At 46.2% G+C, this 19,153-nt stretch overlaps 1 protein-coding gene across 6 annotated transcripts in view; it reads right to left on the bottom strand.

Moving 5' to 3' along the window:
- The window catches only part of ARNT2 (aryl hydrocarbon receptor nuclear translocator 2), a 199,315-nt gene that overhangs the window by 92,995 nt on the left and 87,167 nt on the right, over positions 1-19,153 (bottom strand). For all 6 annotated transcript variants that reach the window (XM_024232532.3, XM_054531716.1, XM_054531717.2 and 3 more), the window contains one exon: positions 1,995-2,097. In XM_024232532.3, coding sequence (XP_024088300.1) covers positions 1,995-2,097 — 103 coding nt within the window. The remainder of the gene's footprint in view (positions 1-1,994; positions 2,098-19,153) is intronic.

Below are 19,153 nucleotides of genomic sequence, written 5' to 3'. Positions count from 1 at the left end.
CATCTTAGAGAATGACAACTCAATTTTTCCAATTGAGTGGGCAAAAACTTTAGCTGAATCTTTGACTTCTCTCTTTTTCTCACACCCTACCTGAAGGCTGGCTCTGTCTGTGAAATACACTCAAAATCTGAGCACTTTCTACCACAATCACATTTCTCACCTGAATCATTACAATAACCTCCTTACTTCTACCCTTCTTCATCCACAGGTTTATTCGCCACAGAAAACCAGGGCAGTTTTTAAAAATGTTATTCAGAACACGTAACTCTCACAATCAACTTCGGTGACCTCTCATCTCATGCAGAGTAAAAGCTGAAGCGATGTAAAGTCAACATGACCTAACATCCACTACCTCTCAACCACATCTCTGCCCATTCCTCCCGCACCGTACCCCATTCACTCTGCTTCTGAGACAAGGACCTTCTCACTGTTCCTTGAACATGCCAAGAACATCCCGGCCTCCGGGCCTTTGCACTCGCTATTCCCTCTACTTGCCCTTCTCTTTGCCCAGACATTCCCTTCTTTCATTCACTCACTTTCTTTAGGTCTCTGCTCAAAAGTCACCTTATCAGTGATGTCTTCCCCTCCCACCTTATATAACATGGAAATTAACAAAATCTGCTATTTCCTACTCCCACTTAAGTTTGCTTTATGTTTCCTCCATAGCACTCACGACCATCTGATGTTCCATACATTTACTTGGTACTTTTGTCTACTGTGTATCACCCCTACTAAAATGAATTCTATGCAGGCAGGTGTTTTGTTTGCTTTATTATTATTTTATTATTATTATTTTAGTCTCTTTTTTTTGAGACAGAGATTCATTCTGTTACCCAGGCTGGAGTGCAGTAGCGCGATCTCAGCTCACTGCAACCTCCGCCTCCTGGGTTCAAGCGATCCTCTCAGCTCAGCCTCCTGAGTAGCTGGGATTACAGGTGTGTGCCACCACATCCAGCTAATTTTTGTATTTTTAACAAAGACGGGGTTTCATCATGTTGGCCAGGCTGGTCTCAAACTCCTGACCTCAGGTGATCTGCCCACCTCAGCCTCCCAAAGTGCTGGGATTACAGGCATGAGCCACCACACCCGGCCTTGTTTGCTTTACTTAACATTGACTCCAAGGCACCTTGAAGAGCACATGGCACAGGTAGGCCCTTAACATAAATTTGTTGAATAACTGAATAGATGAATGATGAGTGGCATCACCTCACGTCACTGCCTCATGAACTCCACAGCCCAAACAATCTCAATTCTCTGTCCTGCACCTCTCACCTTGCAGTTCATGCCAACCACCCCTCAGGGGGTACAGGGTTGAAGGTACAGAGGTGCTGAACTGGATTGGAGGATTCAAGATCCCAGCTCTCTCTTCTTCAAGGACATGGCAAAATTCCCCTGATTTCTCCAAAGTTCATTCATTCCTGCATTTCTTCAATTATGATGTATAAATCAAATATATGTAGAACACTCTGCTAGATGTCAGGGAGGCTCAGAGAAGTCTCAATCAAAGCCTTCATCCTCAGGGCACTATAATTTACTCATGGAACCCAGACATTTACACTTAACATATCAATCAACAATATCATAGAGACCAATTAAATGTGTGAATTGTGATAGGAAATATATGAATAAGTGTGAAATCAGGCCATCTTAATATAAAACATGTTGAGAACTACGGAATCTTGGAGTGGTTGGATTGGAGAAGGGTCTTAGAGATGGGTAGGAAGTAGAGTGATACAGTGGACAAGGGGGTGTGAATCTAGGAATGAGAAGAAAATGGTAGGAAATTAGACAAAGTGGGATGGTAGGAGGACGGAGAGAATCCTTCCTAGACCAAGGATCCTGTATATCCGCATGCTGAGGTCAAGAAGACGAAGTCCCTGGAGTGAACCCAAGTTGGCATGTGTGACTGCGGCAGAGCTGATCAAGGCTCTTAACAGTGACAGAAAAAGGAGCAAACCAACCACCATGATGGCCTGCTGCTCCCCCAAACAGACCTCATCCTGCAGATGAAAGACCGCCGCGAGCCCATGCACATCCTCATGGATGACTGCTGCCCTTCTTTCTTGACCGTCCCAGTCTTCAGGTCCAAGATCCGGCCTAACAGAGAGAGAAGGACAGTTACATAAGCCTCTGCCTTAGGTTGGGAGATGGAGGAGGCAGTTCAGGGAGTGCTTTCTCCAAATGCTCTGCCAAATGAGGACAAGTGTGGCTCTGCAAATTGTTTGTGTCTTGGAATTCCCAACATTCTTTGGCAAGAAACTCACATAGTGATGAAATCCATACAATTCAAAATGCTTTGTTTCTTCAGAGCCGTCTACACTTGCTGCCTCTGCTTTGCTGGATTCCGTCGCCCGCAGTCACTCCAATTTGGCTCTCTCCCTCATCACTCCATGGAAAAGGCATTTGCCAAGGTCACCAACTTCCTTACTGCTAAATCCAAGACACGTTTTTCCTTTGTTTGATCCAACTGCTTTGCTGGGCTTTACGCGACCGCGCACTGCTCCCTTCTCAAGCATCTGCCCTCCCCTGGCTTCCGACACAGCGCTCCCAATTCCTCTCTCCTCTCTGCTCCTTTCTCTCTGGAGGCTCCAGCCTCAACCTTCTTCTCTTCTCACTGTACATGTCGCCTGTGCAATTTTATCCACACCCAGGTTTTGACAGTCACCTCTGGATGCTAATGACCTTATATCTACACCTCTACCATCAACCCCTTCGTTTCCTTAGTCCCAGGGCCACATCAGCAGCAGCTGACCATGCACCTCAAAAGCAGCTTCACCCACTCCTCCCCAAACCTTCCCTAAACATCAGCAAGGGCACTGCCATCTGCATGGAAATCTAAGTCAGAAACCAGACGTTATCCCTGAGTCCCTCCTCTCCCTCACCGTCTGCACACACCTCTGTCCCTCCCACTTTTCCGCATCAATCCCCCACCTTACTCTTACCTCAGAGGAAGAAGCACTGAACCTCAGTGTATTTCTTCTACCACCCCCCATGGAGTTCTGGGCCATCAACTGACCTCCTCCCACGTGGCTATTTCTACCCTCTCCCCTCCCTACTGTCTACCTCCTCCAGTATTTAAACACCATCAAATCTCTTCCATCTTAGGGGAAAACAAACAAGCAAAAGGCATTCTCTGGCCCTGAAGCTCTTATCCTCTCTCTGCATCTGTGGTTGGAGGGTTCTGTCCACACTCACTGCCCCCTTTTGATGCCCAGCCCACTGTACCCACTGTATTGGGCCTCCACCCACTACAGCTCCATGGCACCTGCTCCAGCCCAGGCCACAAGGGCTCTCTATGTGGCCTAGTTTAATACACACTCTTCAGCCCCTCTCCACCTTGTCCTTATCCTTGGCCAGTCCCTTGGAACATTCTTGCCCTGGGACACCACCTTCTCCAGCCTATCCTGGGGGCAGCCCCTCTTCCTCAGTCCAGCTCCTCCCCACCCCATGTTGGCATTCTCAGGGCTGGGCCTTGGCCCTTCTCTCTCTCACTCTCTCCCAGGGACCCTTGGTGACTTTCCGCTCCACCACCTCTTATATACTGAGGAGATCAGGATGTCCATCTCCAGCTGATAAAGCTTCCCTCCTTTGACTGAAACTCCAGTCAGCTTCCTGTGAGTCCTCTGCCTGTCTAGGCCTGACCTTGAGCTTCCCTCTCTGTCCTTGCAGAACCCAATTTGAGCAAGAATCCTAACTTAGTTTGGTGAGAATCCCCCACCCTTGGTATCTGACACCCTTGATATCTACCACCCTGCACTGTCCTCAGCAAGGATTCTGATGATTGAGTCTAATGGGAATCCCCCGATCCCTGATGTTTCCCTTCAGTCATTCTCCACTCACTGCCTCCCGCCGCCACCTTGCTTCTTGCTTATAAACCCTCACTTATCCTTGTTGGAATTGGGTCCACTCTCTCCTAGCCTGCAAGACCACAGTGTAGTGGTGCCTGCACCTCTTGACATGGCATCCCTTGAATGGAATCTTCTTTATAGTTTTTAACAAATGTTGGGAATCATTTTTTCTCTAACACAGCCAGGCCTCTCTTGGAAGCTCCTACATGTACAACTGTCTCTTGGGCATCTCACTGACATCTTACATCTTACATTCCTCAGGTCCAAAAGCAAATTCTTCTTCCTGTCCAAAACTGCCCTTTCTCCACAGTCCCCTATCTTTGTCACTGGCGCCATCACTACCCAGTTGCTCAAACTAGAAATCTAGTAGGTAGGAGCATAGACTCTGGAGCTGGACTACCTAGCTGTTAAGTCCTGCCTCCTTCACTCACTGTGTGACCCTGGGCAAGTTACCTAACACCTCTGTGCTTCAGCTACTTCATTGGTAAAAATGAAGATAATAATAGTACTTCCTTTAGATAGTTTTTGTGTGCATTAAATGAATTAATATTACAAAGTGACTACAATTATGCTTGGCTCTATAAATGCTTATTAAATAATGAATATGAAAAACTCCAACATCTGATCAGTCACCAATATTCTGTCAATTCTACTTCCTGTGTATCTTTGGCCTATGCACTTCCTGCCTCTGCACTGCTACCACCTTAGATCTGTCCCCCTCACTGCATTTCTGGATGGATGGCTGCAAAAGGGCAGTCATCACTTCCTCTGGTCTTGTCCCCTTCATTCCAGCCTCTGCACTGCTACCAGAATTCTTCACTTAAAACACAAAAACGATTATGGCTCTATCATTTATGTGACGCCAGTCACTCAGACTCGCTGGTCCATGGTTTTCTCTATCGCAAAATGAAAGAGCAAGGTCTTGCTTTCAGGATTATTGTGATACAACATACATAAAAGTGATTCGCACACAGGAGGCAAGTGACAAATGTGTTTCCTGGCAGGCTTAGATCAAATTATCGTGTCACACTCCTCCTTGAGAGCCTTTCATGATCTCCACTCTTAGTTGTCAGGAAAATCCAAGTCCCGCAGCCCAGTATAAAAGGCCTCTGAAGTCCGGCCCCTGCCCTCCTCTCATACTCCCTCCTCACCCTATGCCAGCCCACTGCTCCACCCAGGCCTCCGCTGCTGCCCGGAAGGACTCACAGCTCCCCAGTGTGCCACTCTCTCCTCTCATCCCTGGCCCTTCCCAGCCACTCCCCCTCCCTGAGCAATCCCCTTCCCTTTGCCTGATTTCCTTTTTTTTTTTCCTTTGAGACAGGGTCTCACTCTGTAGCCCAGACTGGAATGCAGTGGTGGAATCTCAGCTCACTGCAGCCTTGACCTCTGAGGCTCAAGAAATCCTCCCACCTCAGCCTCCCAAGTAGCTGGGACTACAGACGTGTGCCCCCATGCCCAGCTTGTTTTTTTATTTTTTGTAGAGACGAGGACTCGCTATGTTGCCCAGTCAGGTCTTGAACCCCTGGGCTGAAGCATTCTTCTTGCCTCGGCCTCCCAAAGTGCTGGGACTACAGGCGTGAGCCACTGTGCTTAGCTGACTTCTACTTTTTATCACAACTTACCCAAGGTGTCACCTCAGCCACCACTTCACAAATATTCATTTAGCCCGGACAATATGTGAGAGACACTAATGTAAGCACAAAGAATTAAACAGGCAAAGGCCATTATATCCTAGAGGATGAGAGAGCGGACAACAACAACAAAGAAGAGAACAGACTAAAGTTGATGAGAATAAACTCAAACAGAACAGATTGTTACACTGAGATAACAGCTAAGAACAATAAAGCCAGGAAGAGTGAGAAACGGATTGGAGAGCTGCGGCTTTGCAGCAGACAGCGTTTCATAAGGGTTTCTATCATTTGAAATCAAAAGGGCCTTGAAAAAGACACCCTCCCCAAGCCTGGGTCCCACTGCTCCAAATGGAGGAAGGTGTGGGGGAGTGAAAATACATGCAAGAGAGGGTGGTCACCTTCCTCACTGCACTCTGCAGCATACTGTGCTCTCCTTGGGCCGGCTCTGTCACGCTGTGCTAGAACTATCCTGCACACATGGTCTAGGACTGTGCCTGGTCAGCTTCCTCCCCTCAACACTTGCAGCCTTCCTTTCTCACATGGACCAGGGCTCTGCAGACTGCATGGCACTCTACAAAGACCCAGCAATCACTATCATGTTGACTACTGGTACGTACATCTTTAAGCAGGATGTGTAGACCAGAATTCTACTCGGTGCAATGGTCTGACTCAGTGTGCTGAGAGCTCTGGTGCAGCCAGTGCAGGGGAGGCCCCGGGCGTCTGCTGATTCTGCGCTGTCTGCTGCCCCAGGTTTGACACCTGTCTGTCTCCTTCACAGATGGCGTCTTTTTACGGCCATGTTAGTGTAAATTGTCACTTGCTTTATCATCTACCAAATGGCAAATGGTTTCAGCTGTGAAGCAGGCCAGCATGAGGGTCTGGCAGATTCCAAAGTGTGCTCTGAAAATAAATCCCAGCTGCGTAGCACATGAGCAGTGGAACATGAGGAAATGAAAAAACACATTTCCATGATCTGTTATCATGACCTTGAGAGACAACGGCTTCAACGTTTATTTCTCTGTGTGCTTCTCCGGTTTCCTTAGACACAATGAAGCTGCTCTTCAGGCTCCTCTGGAATGAAAGCACGCCTGACTTCATAGAGTAGGTGTGTTCCTGAAAGGTTGTGTGTAAATTGGATTTTTGACAAATGTAATAGCAGTTGAGATGTACAAAATCAAGTGGCCATTGCCCCAGCACTGGGCTGTGAATCCCAGTGTTATGGAATGGCAGTCAGTCTCCGTCGCACAGGAGACCTGGGTGCTGGGTTTGCTTACTACGGGCTCCCAGTAGAGAGGCAAACAGAGATGTTGCTGCCAATTACACTGCTCCTAATCTAATCTTCATTCCTGACCCACAGAAGCCTGGGTTCTGCTTAGAGCCATGGGCCTGGATTCCTGGGGCTGACTCTCAGCAGATCCCTAGAGGCACAATCCATCCAGCCAAGGAGGCTCCTTCATCCGCTGGGTCTGAAGGACTCTGGTTCTTTCGTAATCCTGACTCTGGGCTGGTCCCATGATGCCTCCCACTCTATTTTCCTTAGTCAGTGCCTAAACACCAGCCACCCTGGTTACCTCTCCTATGTGTACTCTTCACCCTTGATCCAAGCCCCCTGCTCCTTTCCCTCCTAATCTCCAACCCCTGGGGTGCCCTCCAGAATACCCACTCAGAAGTAAGACAGCTCCTGTATACTCAGCTCCTTACAGACACTCCCTGAACTCAACTCAACTCCCTGCCTCAGTAGAGACCAGCCTGCCCTCTGGAGAGAAGGCTCATGCTCCTATGTCCCACATGGCATGGGGTCAAAGGTAGTCTTGCTGTCTTCCTCAGTCCCCGAAGCCCTTCCAAACCTGACTCCTGCATGACATGCTCCTTTCAGACTCATGACATCCACCTCGTCCACCTACTACCCCTCCTTTGTTTCTGTTGTCTTCCCGCCTCTGGGTCTCTCCTCCTCCTTCATTTTAGACTTTCAGCACAGCACCCACAGCCTTTCTCTTCACCCCAAGACCTGCTATCACCCTACATGGTTTCAGCACCCATGTGGAAGGCCCACCTAACATCCTCCTCTCAGGACGTGTCTTCCTCAATTCTGAACACGCTTTCCTCCTGTCCAGGGCAGCCAGCCATGCCCACTGCCACATCTGGGAACTTGCGGGCATCTATAACTGCTCCATCTGAAATGGTACAATCAAACAGCCCTCAGGACCACAATTAGTTTTCTCACTCTGGTCCTCTCACTTTCCCCATTCTTTGAATTCAGGGAGAATCTAGTGTCAGAATTCTTGACGTCCTATCAGCATCCTCCTTTTGGTACAGAGCGATGAGCTTCCCTGTGGCTCAGGGACCCAGTTTTTAGAGCACTTGGACTCAAGTTGCACAATGGCTGGCTTTGTAAGAGGCCCTAGAAATCTTCCAACACAACCAGAAGCTGTGGAAGCAGATATTGTTCTGGGTTTGATGTACAAAGGAGAACCATTAGTGAGCTGATAAATTAGTAATTACGCTATTTCAAATGAAAAAGGCAGCAAGGATGTAAGACATGGCTCCTCCATATGCTGGTTGTGAGAGTTTGTTCAGGTCACTTCATTTCTCAGAGCCTCAGTTTCTTCAACTGGAAAATGGAATCGGCCATTCCTACTTTGAAGGGTTATGTACAGATTTCAAGACCTACACACTAAAGCTCAACGAACCCCCTTAGAGAATCAGAGTACAAGTGACTGGCAGGCTCCCGGCACAGACAGCCACAGGCAGGGAGGGTCTCCTGAGACCGGGAGCTAGCCCCTGCCTCCTGGCTGCTGGAGGGACAGACGGCATTCAGACCACTCCGGAATAATGCACAGAGCAAGGCCTCAGGCTACAAGATTGAATAACTTGCTATTCTTGTTTTTCTCCTTAATTTTCATTCTAAAACTAACATGGTCATTTTAGAAAAATCACGCACATGAACACTCTAAGTAAAAATCCCAGATAACCTTCTCCAGAGAAAAATACCGTTCGCATTTAGGTGCGTTTCTGGTCAATCTTTTTCTATGCATGCCTGCTCTTTATTTTAATTAGCTGAGGCCTCATGGTGTATATTTTTCTACTTCATGTCACTTAGCATAAACTCAAGAATTTCATCACAAACCTCATTTTAAAGGCTCTTTTAATATTATTTTGAGTAGGTAATTTACTATTAGACATGTACGTTGTTTCCAGGTTTTTCCTATGGCCAAGGGTGCTGGGGTGAACATGTACATACAAACAAAAATCCAAACCATCTTAGGATGGATATCCAAATATGGCATTCCTGCAACAAATAAGGAGAATATTTTTAAGGCTGTTAATATCAAACCCTACTCTGCCTCTAAAGCTCACAGGGAACTATGCTGTCAATACCTTTACTGATATTCAGTTTTTCTACTCCATGAAATGAGAATAAGAATTATGACCACCTTACCCCAAAGTTTTTTACTGTAATTTTTCTAAGACAGTTGAAAAGCATAACATGCTTTACAACATGAGTCAACAAAGTACTTCCTGCAGCCCAAATCTGGTCCACCACTTGTTTTTGTAAATAAAGTTTTATTGGAAAACATCCATGCCCACTCATTTATTTATTGTCTATGGCTACTTTCATATACCACGGCAGAGCTGGGTGGTTGTAACAAACACAACATGGCCCACAAATCCTAAATATTTACTGTGTCCCTTCACAAAAATGCATTCTCTGACTCCTGCTTCAGAAGATATAAAGATTCCAGAACAGAGCATCTTTTTTGATGGGCAGAGGGCCCTTCTGTAATTGTTTGCAGTAAGCTGATTTGTAAGTATTATTTTGGTCACTAGTAACTTTTTAAAAAGGAGAATCTGAAGTTTGTCTTGGATAAGATCACAAAAGAAGGCTTTGTGCACATAAAAATTCTCCCCAGGCTACAAGAGAAATACAAATATAAATTAGAAGTATTTCATCAAAAGAATCCTTAAGAAAACTGGAAACATCTTATCTTGGTTCAAAAAGGAGGAACAGTGAGATGGCAAAGGAGGAAAACAAGAGAAAATAATTAGGAACAAAAGCAAAGCAAAACGATGGCCCCATGAAGGACAATATTTGATGTGGTTCCAAAAATGTGTCCCCCTGAAATGGGGGCCCAGAACTGGAGGATGCTTTGGTTACTGTTCCAGTGACAGTGTGTTCTCATTCTCAAAAGGTTGACCCCGGTTATTACAGCAGCTGTGCACACAGGAAAAAACACCAGGCCACGGGACAGGGATCCAACCAGTGTGCCTGAGGCCTGCTCCTGAACAAACTCTGGAGGCTGGAGCTGTGTCAGTGAACCTGGGAGAGAATGGGCCTTCTACTACTAAAGGTGGGTGCATTTTCCTTAGACTTCATTCTCTCTGGCAGGCAAGTTTATAAGTGGCTGAGGGCACAAATACATCAATTCACTGGTTGCAGCCAACCATCTTCTTCCCAAACTAGAAGAGGGAGCTCTGAATGGGCAGTAGAGTTGCATAAGACATCTCTTGCTCTATTTACCCATTACCTCCTCTACCACAATGCTTTCTTGAGAAATAGCTCTCATACTAATCCTTCACTGTGAAAGTCAAAAAAAGAGCTGCCATCTTCTTACAAGATCCCATCTCCCTCGCCATAGTGATTGGTTGAGGACTAGGCACCTGACATACCCTGGGCCAATCATAGTAACTCACCCACCCTCTGTCTATAGTGATTGGTCCCAAGACTGGGATAGAATCCAACCAGGCCCATCAGAGTCCTCCATAGGCAAAATGTGACCTTTGCCACCTTTCTCCCTCTTTTCTCTTTGAGAATCTGAGCATGGCTCTTTCAATGGCAGTGATTCAGCTTCAAGGACAATTGGGTCTAGGAGAACAAAACTGACTCCAAGAAAGTAGTAAAAACATAAAACAGTGAAAAGTTTCTCCCAGTGTTCAAGTCTTTAACACTTGGTTCTGTCACCTGCAACCAAATAGTTCAGGCTAATACAATGTTCTGTGGCCTTGGACAGAAGAGAAAGGACAAGGGAATTAACTCTTTACTCACTGAGCACTCTACTAAGGGCTAGGTATTCTGAAACGTTTTACATGTGTTACAGTATTTTATCTACACAACCCTAGGAAGTGGGTCACAGTGGTTGCACACCGAGATGCAGTGGGGAGAAGGGCCTTAGGGGCAGTTCATTTCAGAGGGGAGAAATATTTGATCATTGATATGCCAAGAATTGCTGGGACATGATGATAATAAAAAGCAGATTAACTTTTAGTAGGTTCTATTATTGTTTTTAAATACCCTGTGAACAATGCAGCTCCTACTGCCTGCATGGTGGGCAATGCCCCCTCCTCGATAGCCCCTGCTAGGCTGTATTTGTCCCACAAAGAAACTGAAGCCCAGAGACACTAAGTAACCAGTCACGGTTGTCTCACAGCTGAGAACTGCAGTCAGGATTTGAAGAGGGCAGCCTGACTTACTGCAGAGCCTGTACTACTTTTTACAGTACAACTGCTCTGGGAAGTCTGGAGACCACTCCCCAAAGCAGAAAATAAGACGGCACCCACCGAACAGAAGCAGATGGGCAGTGAGGGGGAAGGAGGTCAGCCATCTGCAGGGACTGTGGCCAGCTTGTGGCTGTTTCAGGATCAGAAACTCAGACTGGGAACATCTGCCTTTTTATTTTTATTTTTTTTTGTAGTTCTTTTCTGTGTATTTCTTTATTCCTCTTCAACTTTTCCTTTTGGTTTAGTAGAGAACTTTGGATCATTCTAGCCTCTCTCAGCCATTCCTGGGAGACTCGGGGGAATGGGTTTACATCCATATTTGGTGGAGTTATAGGAGGTACAGGTCCCCTAATGGCAGGCATGGTTGCAGTGACCACACTTTCCAGCTTTGGCTGGGACAGCCTGGCTTTTGCCTATTGTCCTAGGACGGTCATTAATACAGCCTCTTTTCACTCTCCCAGTGCGTGGATTTGGACCATCACCTATATATACAATATGGTCACTGTTTATAAAGTGGTAGCAAAGAGGGAGTCATGAGTGACAGATGAATCCTACACCAAGGAGGTTGAGAAACAGTTATATTTAAGGCCACGTAGCCCTCCTACCAGTCACTTAAGCTCCTCTCTCCTCCTAGATAGGTCTACATTTTGTCTTTAGGGGTAGGGGGCAATGATCCAACAGCCCCTCAGAAAAGAATGGTGCGCCATCGGTGCTTCCAGGCAGGAAGGAGGGAATGCAACTGGAGATGGCTGGTCACTCGGGGTAGAACTTGTTCCAGTTTCGTAACAGGGAGTTAACCCTCAGGTAGAGTCAGAAAGCTCCATTCTTCCAAAGAAATGCTTTCCGAGGGCCCCCGATGGTGCAGCTGGCTGTACCTCATTCTGTTCTGGCCTGAACTTCACCAGGGCCACCATGACACTAGGAACACAGTAGGAGCCACATGCAGATGTTCAGCTTGTTGCAAACACTTGGGGACTAACACGAAGGTGGAATCACAACACAAAATGTATTAGAAAGTCCTTCCCTTTCCCCTTCTCCCTTAAATTCTTGCTCCAGAGAGAAGGCCTTTCTTCCTCACTTGCTGAGTAAAGTGTTTTCCTCAGGAAGAATATACTTATAATTATCTCCTCTGCAACACTGCTCTACCATTTCAAATCTATATCCAGCCATTTAATGGTCATGACAGGCTGTGAGCTTCTCAGCTCTCCTGCAGCACAGGGAATGCTACTGCCCTCAACAGAATGGTATCTATATTAGTTTCCATGGCCATGTAGCAACTCAGCAGCTTAAAACAGCACCCATTTATTATCTCACAGTTGACCAGGTTCTCTGCTGAGGGCCTCATAAGGACAAGATCGAGGTGTCTGGGCTGGGCTATTACTTAGAGGCCCTGCAGAAGAATCCACCTCTGAGATCATTCCAGTTGTTGGCAGATCCTTGCAGCTGTTGGGTCAAGTGCCTATGCCCTTGCTGGCTGTTGGCCAGGGGCCGGCCATGTTAGGAGGCTGCTCACAGATCTTGGCTCATGGCCCCTCCAACTTCAAAGCCAGCAATGGTCTATGGCCTATCAAATCCTTTTTGTGCTTCAAATCTTTCTGACTTCCCCATCTGTCATGAGCCAGATAAAATTTTCTCCTTTTAAGTGGCTTACTTGTTTGAGTCATGCCTACCGGATAATCTCTGTATTTGATGATCAACTGACTTGGGACTTTAACTACATAGGCAAAATCCCTTTGCAGTCATACTTAGATTACTGTTTGATTGAAATAACCAGAGGATGGAAACCTTAGGGATCCTTTTAGTATATTGCCCACCATGGTCCCCAACATTATCGACACTTAGGCCGATAGCTTGCCTCCCTTCCTGGATTACAAATGTTGTGAAAGCAGCTAGCCAGGGGTTGAATATCTCTGTGTCCCCTAGTCCAGGGTGCCTCGCACACATACACTGGTGTCCAACAGCTCTGTCCCGAATCACAACCACCCACTGTGGAGGCTAAGCTGTCATGACTGCACAGTGGCCCAGTTACAACTGCTTACAGGCTCCTATGGATGCCCCATGTGTCTCTCTTTTCCTGTTTTCCAAAGAATCCTTGAGGATTTAGAACTAAGGCTTTTCTCTACAAGTAATTCCACCACCCCTCAAGCCTAACAAAGCATTTTCCTTTGGCAGTAGGAATCCTAAGCAACTTCCAGAAGCTAAGCTCCTGACATATTCTCAACAATTAGGAGGCTATAAACACAGGTCCTCCCCTAGTAACCTGGGCCACTTATCAACTAATACATCTCCTCTTTCCTGGTTCTATATGGTTATCCACGCAGGGAAAGGCTGGTGACAGCCAATGAATGGCAGGCTACATGTATCCCACTGGCAAGTTCAGAACTATTTATCCACTTATTTATCCACTACTTACTCAGAACTTTATGGCACTTGAGCCTGGAAAAGGTTTTTAAGAAAGGACACATGGTTTCACAGCAGCGACCAAGTGCAGCGTCCCTACCAGCTGGAGTTACAGGCTGTGTTAAACTCTACCCACTCAGACCAGTGCTGAGCAAGTTCTCCCATTTCACACAAGATGCTCACAGTTCAAGCTGGGAGCAGGGAGAAGGGTGCTGGGCATGTGGTGAATTCACACAGGAATGGACTATAAAAGACAGCCCAGTCCCACTCCATGGCATGGGAATAAGTCACAGTGCAATGGATTTTTTTTTTTTTTCAAAATAATATTGTCAAGAGAGGGTGCATGGAAGCTCACAAATGTGTAGAGACTGGGTAGAGAGCAAGAATCTATAAACTGACTCCATCCAACAGAAATTACAAAGTGCAAGCTGCAGTACTAAGCAAAGTGGCTCACAGAGTAGGGTAAGCAAGACACCATTCCTACTTAACTATGAAACCAACTCAGTTGGAACTCGAGGAGATGTCTGCACAAAATGCAAAGGCAGCACAGAGCAGACAGAGAGAGTGCTTCATGTTGGAGGGAGCAGACTGGGTCAGGGAAAGCTTCCTCCCAGAGGAGGTGCTAAAGGAGCCTCAGAGAGATGGAGCTGCAAGGGATAGGATGCCCCAGGTAAAGGGCTCAGAGAAAGGTGTGGAGAAAGTGGAAGGAGGGGTCTGAGAATAGTACAAAGTCCTGTTTGGCTGGAGCTCCACAGGGAGAGGGGCTGGAGAGGTGGGCTGGGGCCCACCCCAGGGCACAGAGCCCTAGGAAGGCATGAGCAGAAGCAAACAGAGGAGTCAAGCTCTCAAAATGATTCTGCTATCTGTCACACAGGCAGAAAAGCCAGAGACTTGAGAAACGTGCTTCTGACAAACCCTCCAACCCTTCATGCTGTTGGCAATGAATATTGAGCATGCTTTGCAAAGGCCATATTCCATTCTAAAAGCAAAACTTCTACCTCCCAGAACTGCCTAGGAAAATTCATATGATTTGCAGTTTAAATATACGAATATCAATAATTTAGATTTTAGGAGCAAAAAACTTGTAAGATTAGCATTCATATCCAACATTCAGGAAAAGAGAGACACCTCAACTTGGAACCAGAGTGTCCAGCTGTGTCGGGAGAGCTCCTGTGTACACAAAGAGTGTACTGGGAAGAAGGAAGAGTTGACAGCAACAATAATGTTCACTGAGCAGAATGGGCTCCTGCTGACCCACAGAGGGAAACTGTTTTCAGATAGTAAGAATAGGCTTTTGGGAACCATCCCCCTCTGGGCCCTCTTGCCCTCCCGAGCAAGGAAGATGGCGGCTGGGGTTTGGGTTAGAACTCAGATTAGAATCTGTGGCCATGGAATACGGAGACAAATAAAAGGCTTACAGGGGTGGGGGTGCCTGATTAGGTCTGGCAAAAGGGACTTAGCATTGTGACTAATAGGCCCTGCAGACACTCAGAAGAGCCTTTCTGCCAAGCAGTCTGTTTGCATGTCAATCCCTTTGTCCCTCTACTGTACCATCTGGGGAAGGTGCTAATGAGACTAACTAGGCAAGGAGCAGGCAGCAGGATGGCACAAGGAGGGCAGCAAAACTCTGCAGAGAATATCCAAGAGATCATCATCTCATGAGCAATGAAAAGACCAAGACTGGCACATTTGGGGTCAGTCCATACCAAGGGGCAGAGAACTCCAACATGAATGACAGGCCATACCACCTCTCCCACCTCGACAACTGGGCTCTCGTGGCTCTCTGAAAAGCCCCAGAACTTCACAGCTTTTTCTGCATTCGCATTCTCAACATGACGTGGGATCACGGGGCACCGCCTGCTGTGGCCTGCTGCTCTGCTATTCATTATAAAATCATCACCACACAGTCCTCCCATGGCCGGCACCTCTTCTGCTATTTAATCTGTAGACAAAAGTACGAATTCTTCATCCTGTTTAGAATATGCTGAAGTGTGATTTAAAGAAATACATTCCTCTTGGGGTATCATGCTACAAAAATGCCAGAAATGCAAGCCTGAGGGGTTTAATTTTAACGGTAAATGATTAACCCTCCTTGGCTATGGAAAGGCAGCCCAGTATATGCCAGGAGACCAGGCTGACATGGAGTTCAAGAAGGCAGTTTCAAGTCGTGCCTTCCCTCCTTCACAGTTTGCTAATGAAATGATTTTAAAAATACAAAAATAGCAGGAAAAATCTGCATTCATGAAGAAAAACAGTAGAAGGGGCCTTAAAATAGAGAGATATTGAAATATTTCTGCAAAAAACAGCACAGCACACCTGGGATGGTCTGGAAATGAGTATGAGCAGCTCATGTGTCTTAGTTCATTTTGTGTTGCGATAAAGGAACACCCGAGGCTGGGTAATTTGCAAAGAAAAGAAGTTTATTTGGTTCATGGTTCTGCAAGCTGTATAAGAAGCATGGTGCCAGCATCTGCTTCTGGTGAGGACTCCAGGAAGCATCATGGCAGAAAGCAAAGAGGGAGCAGGAGTGTCACATGGCAAGAAAAGGAGCAAGACAGAGAGAGAAGGAGGGGTGCCATGCTCTTTTAAACAAACAGCTCTCAGGTGAACCAAAAGAGTGAGAACTTACTCATTTCCACAGAGAGGGCACCAGGCCATTAGTGAGGGATCTGCCCTCATGATCCAAATATCTCCCACCAGGCCCCATCTCCAACATTAGGGATCAAATTTCAACATGAGATTTGGAGGGGACAACCATTCCAAATGTATCACCATGGTTCAACCAATATGAGGAAACAACCTGCCTGGCAAGAAAGTGAAAGAGTTCCCTACTAGAAGTTTCCAAATTCCAAGCAGAAGAGAGAGAACAGGAAATCAGGAAGCAGAAGACAAGTGGCCTAGGGTATAATCACAGTGAGGCCAGAGGCAGAGCCCCCTCATATCACCCTGACTTAAAGCAAACAACCTGCCACATAAAGAGGAAGAAAGGCTGCCACAGCCTGCTTCTGAGGGGCAGCATTTCATGTAAAGGAGTGGGCATGGCCCTACTAACTTCAGGTAACGGTGACCAAGGCACAGGGCTACCTCGGCTGCAGCTCCCAGATAGCTGTACACAATTCAGGAAAAATCAGAACAAATCCCCCACCCCCACCCCCTGCCACTTGCTGTGGTTTGAATGTGTCCTCCAAAGCTCATGTATTGGAAACTTAATCCCCAATGCAAGAGTGTTGAGAGGTGAGACCTTTAAGAGGTGATCAAGTCATAAGGGCTCAGGAGGGCAGAGCCCTCATGAATAGTTTAATGTCATGATTGCAGGGATGGGTTTGCTATAAAAGCAAGCTTGGCCCTTCTTGCTTTCTGCTCTCTCTTTCGTTCTCTCTTGCTTTTGCTCTCTCAGTCTTTTGCCTTCCACCATGGGATGACACAGCACGAGGGCCCCTGCCAGATGTCAGAGCCATGGTCTTGGACTTCCCAGTTTCCAGAACTGTAAGCCAAATAAGTTTCTGTTCATTATAAATTAATCAGTCTGTGGTATTCTGTTATAGCAGCAGTAAACAGATTAAGACACCAAGAAACAGAAAGAACACAATATGTTGAAACACTAAGTCTCAGCAATATTTGAGAAAATCTTTTATAAATAAAAAGAAAATAACCTGGGACCAAGAAAGATTGCTTTTAGATGAAAAACATGATTTCAGAAATGAACACCCAAATGGAGGCAATAAATAGTGATACTGCTAAAAACTGAATCAATGAATTAAAAGAAACCTTCGGAAATTCTCCGAGGTCACACACACACACACACACACACACACACACACAAAACAAAAGGGAAAAGAGGTAAATATAATACGCAAAAGGCTAAGATTCCTAGATAAGAGAGTCAGGCAATCCATCACAGGAATTTGAGAACTGAGCTGACAGGGGAGACAGAGAAGAGGCATTCAAAGAAATTATCATAAGGACCTCTGCTTCCAACCAGGTAACAAAAGCCAGACTGACCTTCCCTTCTGAAACCATCAAGCACCCAGCAAAATCTATAGAATAGTTCTTACACATTGGACAGCAGGTAGTGAAGGACCCTGACAGACTGGAAGAGAGGAACAAAGTTGGAGGACTAACATTATCTGATTTGAAGATGATAAAGCTGTAGTAATCAAGACACTCTGAGCCAGGCATGGTGGCTCATGCCTGTAATCCCAGCATTTTGGGAGGCTGAGGCAGGAGGATGGCTTGAGCCTAGGAGTTTGAAATCAGCCTGGGCAACACCAGACCTTGTCTCTACAAAGAATAAAAAAATTAGCCAGACGTGGTGGCGCATGGCTGTAGTCCCAGTTACTCACGAGGCTAAGGTGGGAGGATCACTTCAGCCTGGAAGGGCAAGGCTGCTGTGAGCTGTGATGGCACCACTGCACTCCAGCCTGGGCAACCAAAGAAGACCCTGTCTAGAAAAAAAAAGAAAGAAGGACGCTCTGCATAAACAGAATAGCACAGAGTCCAGAAATAGACATACACCTGTGTAGATATAATTGGTGTGCAAAGGCAATTCAGTAGAGAAAGAATGGTCTTTTCAAGGAAGGTACTGTGATTCAGCTGAGAGATTAAAAAACAAAACAAAAGCAAAAAATCACCAAAAAACCAAAGGTGCTGGAACAACTGAATATGCCTATACTAAAAAAAATAAAAATAATAAAAAAAAAAAAGGCCTGTCCTGAGAAGTAAATGAGATGTATTTGTGAAGTCACTTCACACAGTATGTAAATACTAGTTTCTTCTCTTCTTGGATCCTCCCAACCTCACCCCCCAAAAAATCCATTTCCCTTCCAGCAACCAGAACAGTCTTTATGTATAAAAATGCAAATTGGATCATGTTAACATGCTTTCAGGGACTGCTTCTTGCACTAAGAGTAAATTCCAAGTGCATAATGGTTCTCTGTGGCTGTCCCTGGCCTGACATTTCCCCCTCATCTCACTGCAAGGGATATGGCTTGGCTGTGTCCCTACTCAAATCTCATCTTGAATTCCCATATGTCGTTGAAGGGATCCGGTGGGAGGTAACTGAATCATGGGAGCAGGTCTTTCCCGTGCTGTTCTCATAATAGTGAATAAGTCTCACAAGATCTGATGGTAATAAAAAGGGGTTCCCCACACAAGCACTTCTATTTTTGCCTGCCACCATCCATGTAAATCGTGACTTGTTCCTCCTTGCCTTCCGCCATGATTGTGAGGCCTCCCCAGCCATGTGGAACTGTAAGGCCATTAAACCTCTTTTTCTTCCCAGTCTCAGGTATGTCTTTATCAGCAGCATGAAAACTAACTAATACAATGGCCTTCCTCACTTCCCCAGAGCCACCAGTACCTTCCCTGCCCCAGAGCCTTTTCACATGCTATGCTATTCCCATGGCTGGGAAAGGTCTTGACCCCACTCCCCCTACCACCTCACAAATTGCTAATTCCCATTCATGTCCTTCCGTTTTCAGCTTTATAGTCATTTCCTTAGAGGCCTTTCTCTGCTCCACTCTCCCCATCACCTCTGACATGTAAATTAGGGTCCCCTGCCCCTGTCCCATAGCCTCCTGTTCTTTTTCTTTAGAACATGCCACCAATTTGACTCTATATTCATTATATAACTGCCTGTTCGTCCATTTCCTGGGGTAAAGCTCCATGATGCACGGTGACCACAGTTTCATGCATTGTTGCATCTTCCGTTTCTAGTGCAGTGACACATGCTGATAACTATCTGTTGACTTAAACTAAGATATGCAATTTGCCTCCCAT

Source organism: Pongo abelii, chromosome 16, assembly GCF_028885655.2.
Source record: "Pongo abelii isolate AG06213 chromosome 16, NHGRI_mPonAbe1-v2.0_pri, whole genome shotgun sequence".
NCBI lineage: Eukaryota > Metazoa > Chordata > Mammalia > Primates > Hominidae > Pongo > Pongo abelii.
Note: the sequence above shows the minus strand (reverse complement) of the source record. Positions and strands in the feature narration are given on the sequence as shown.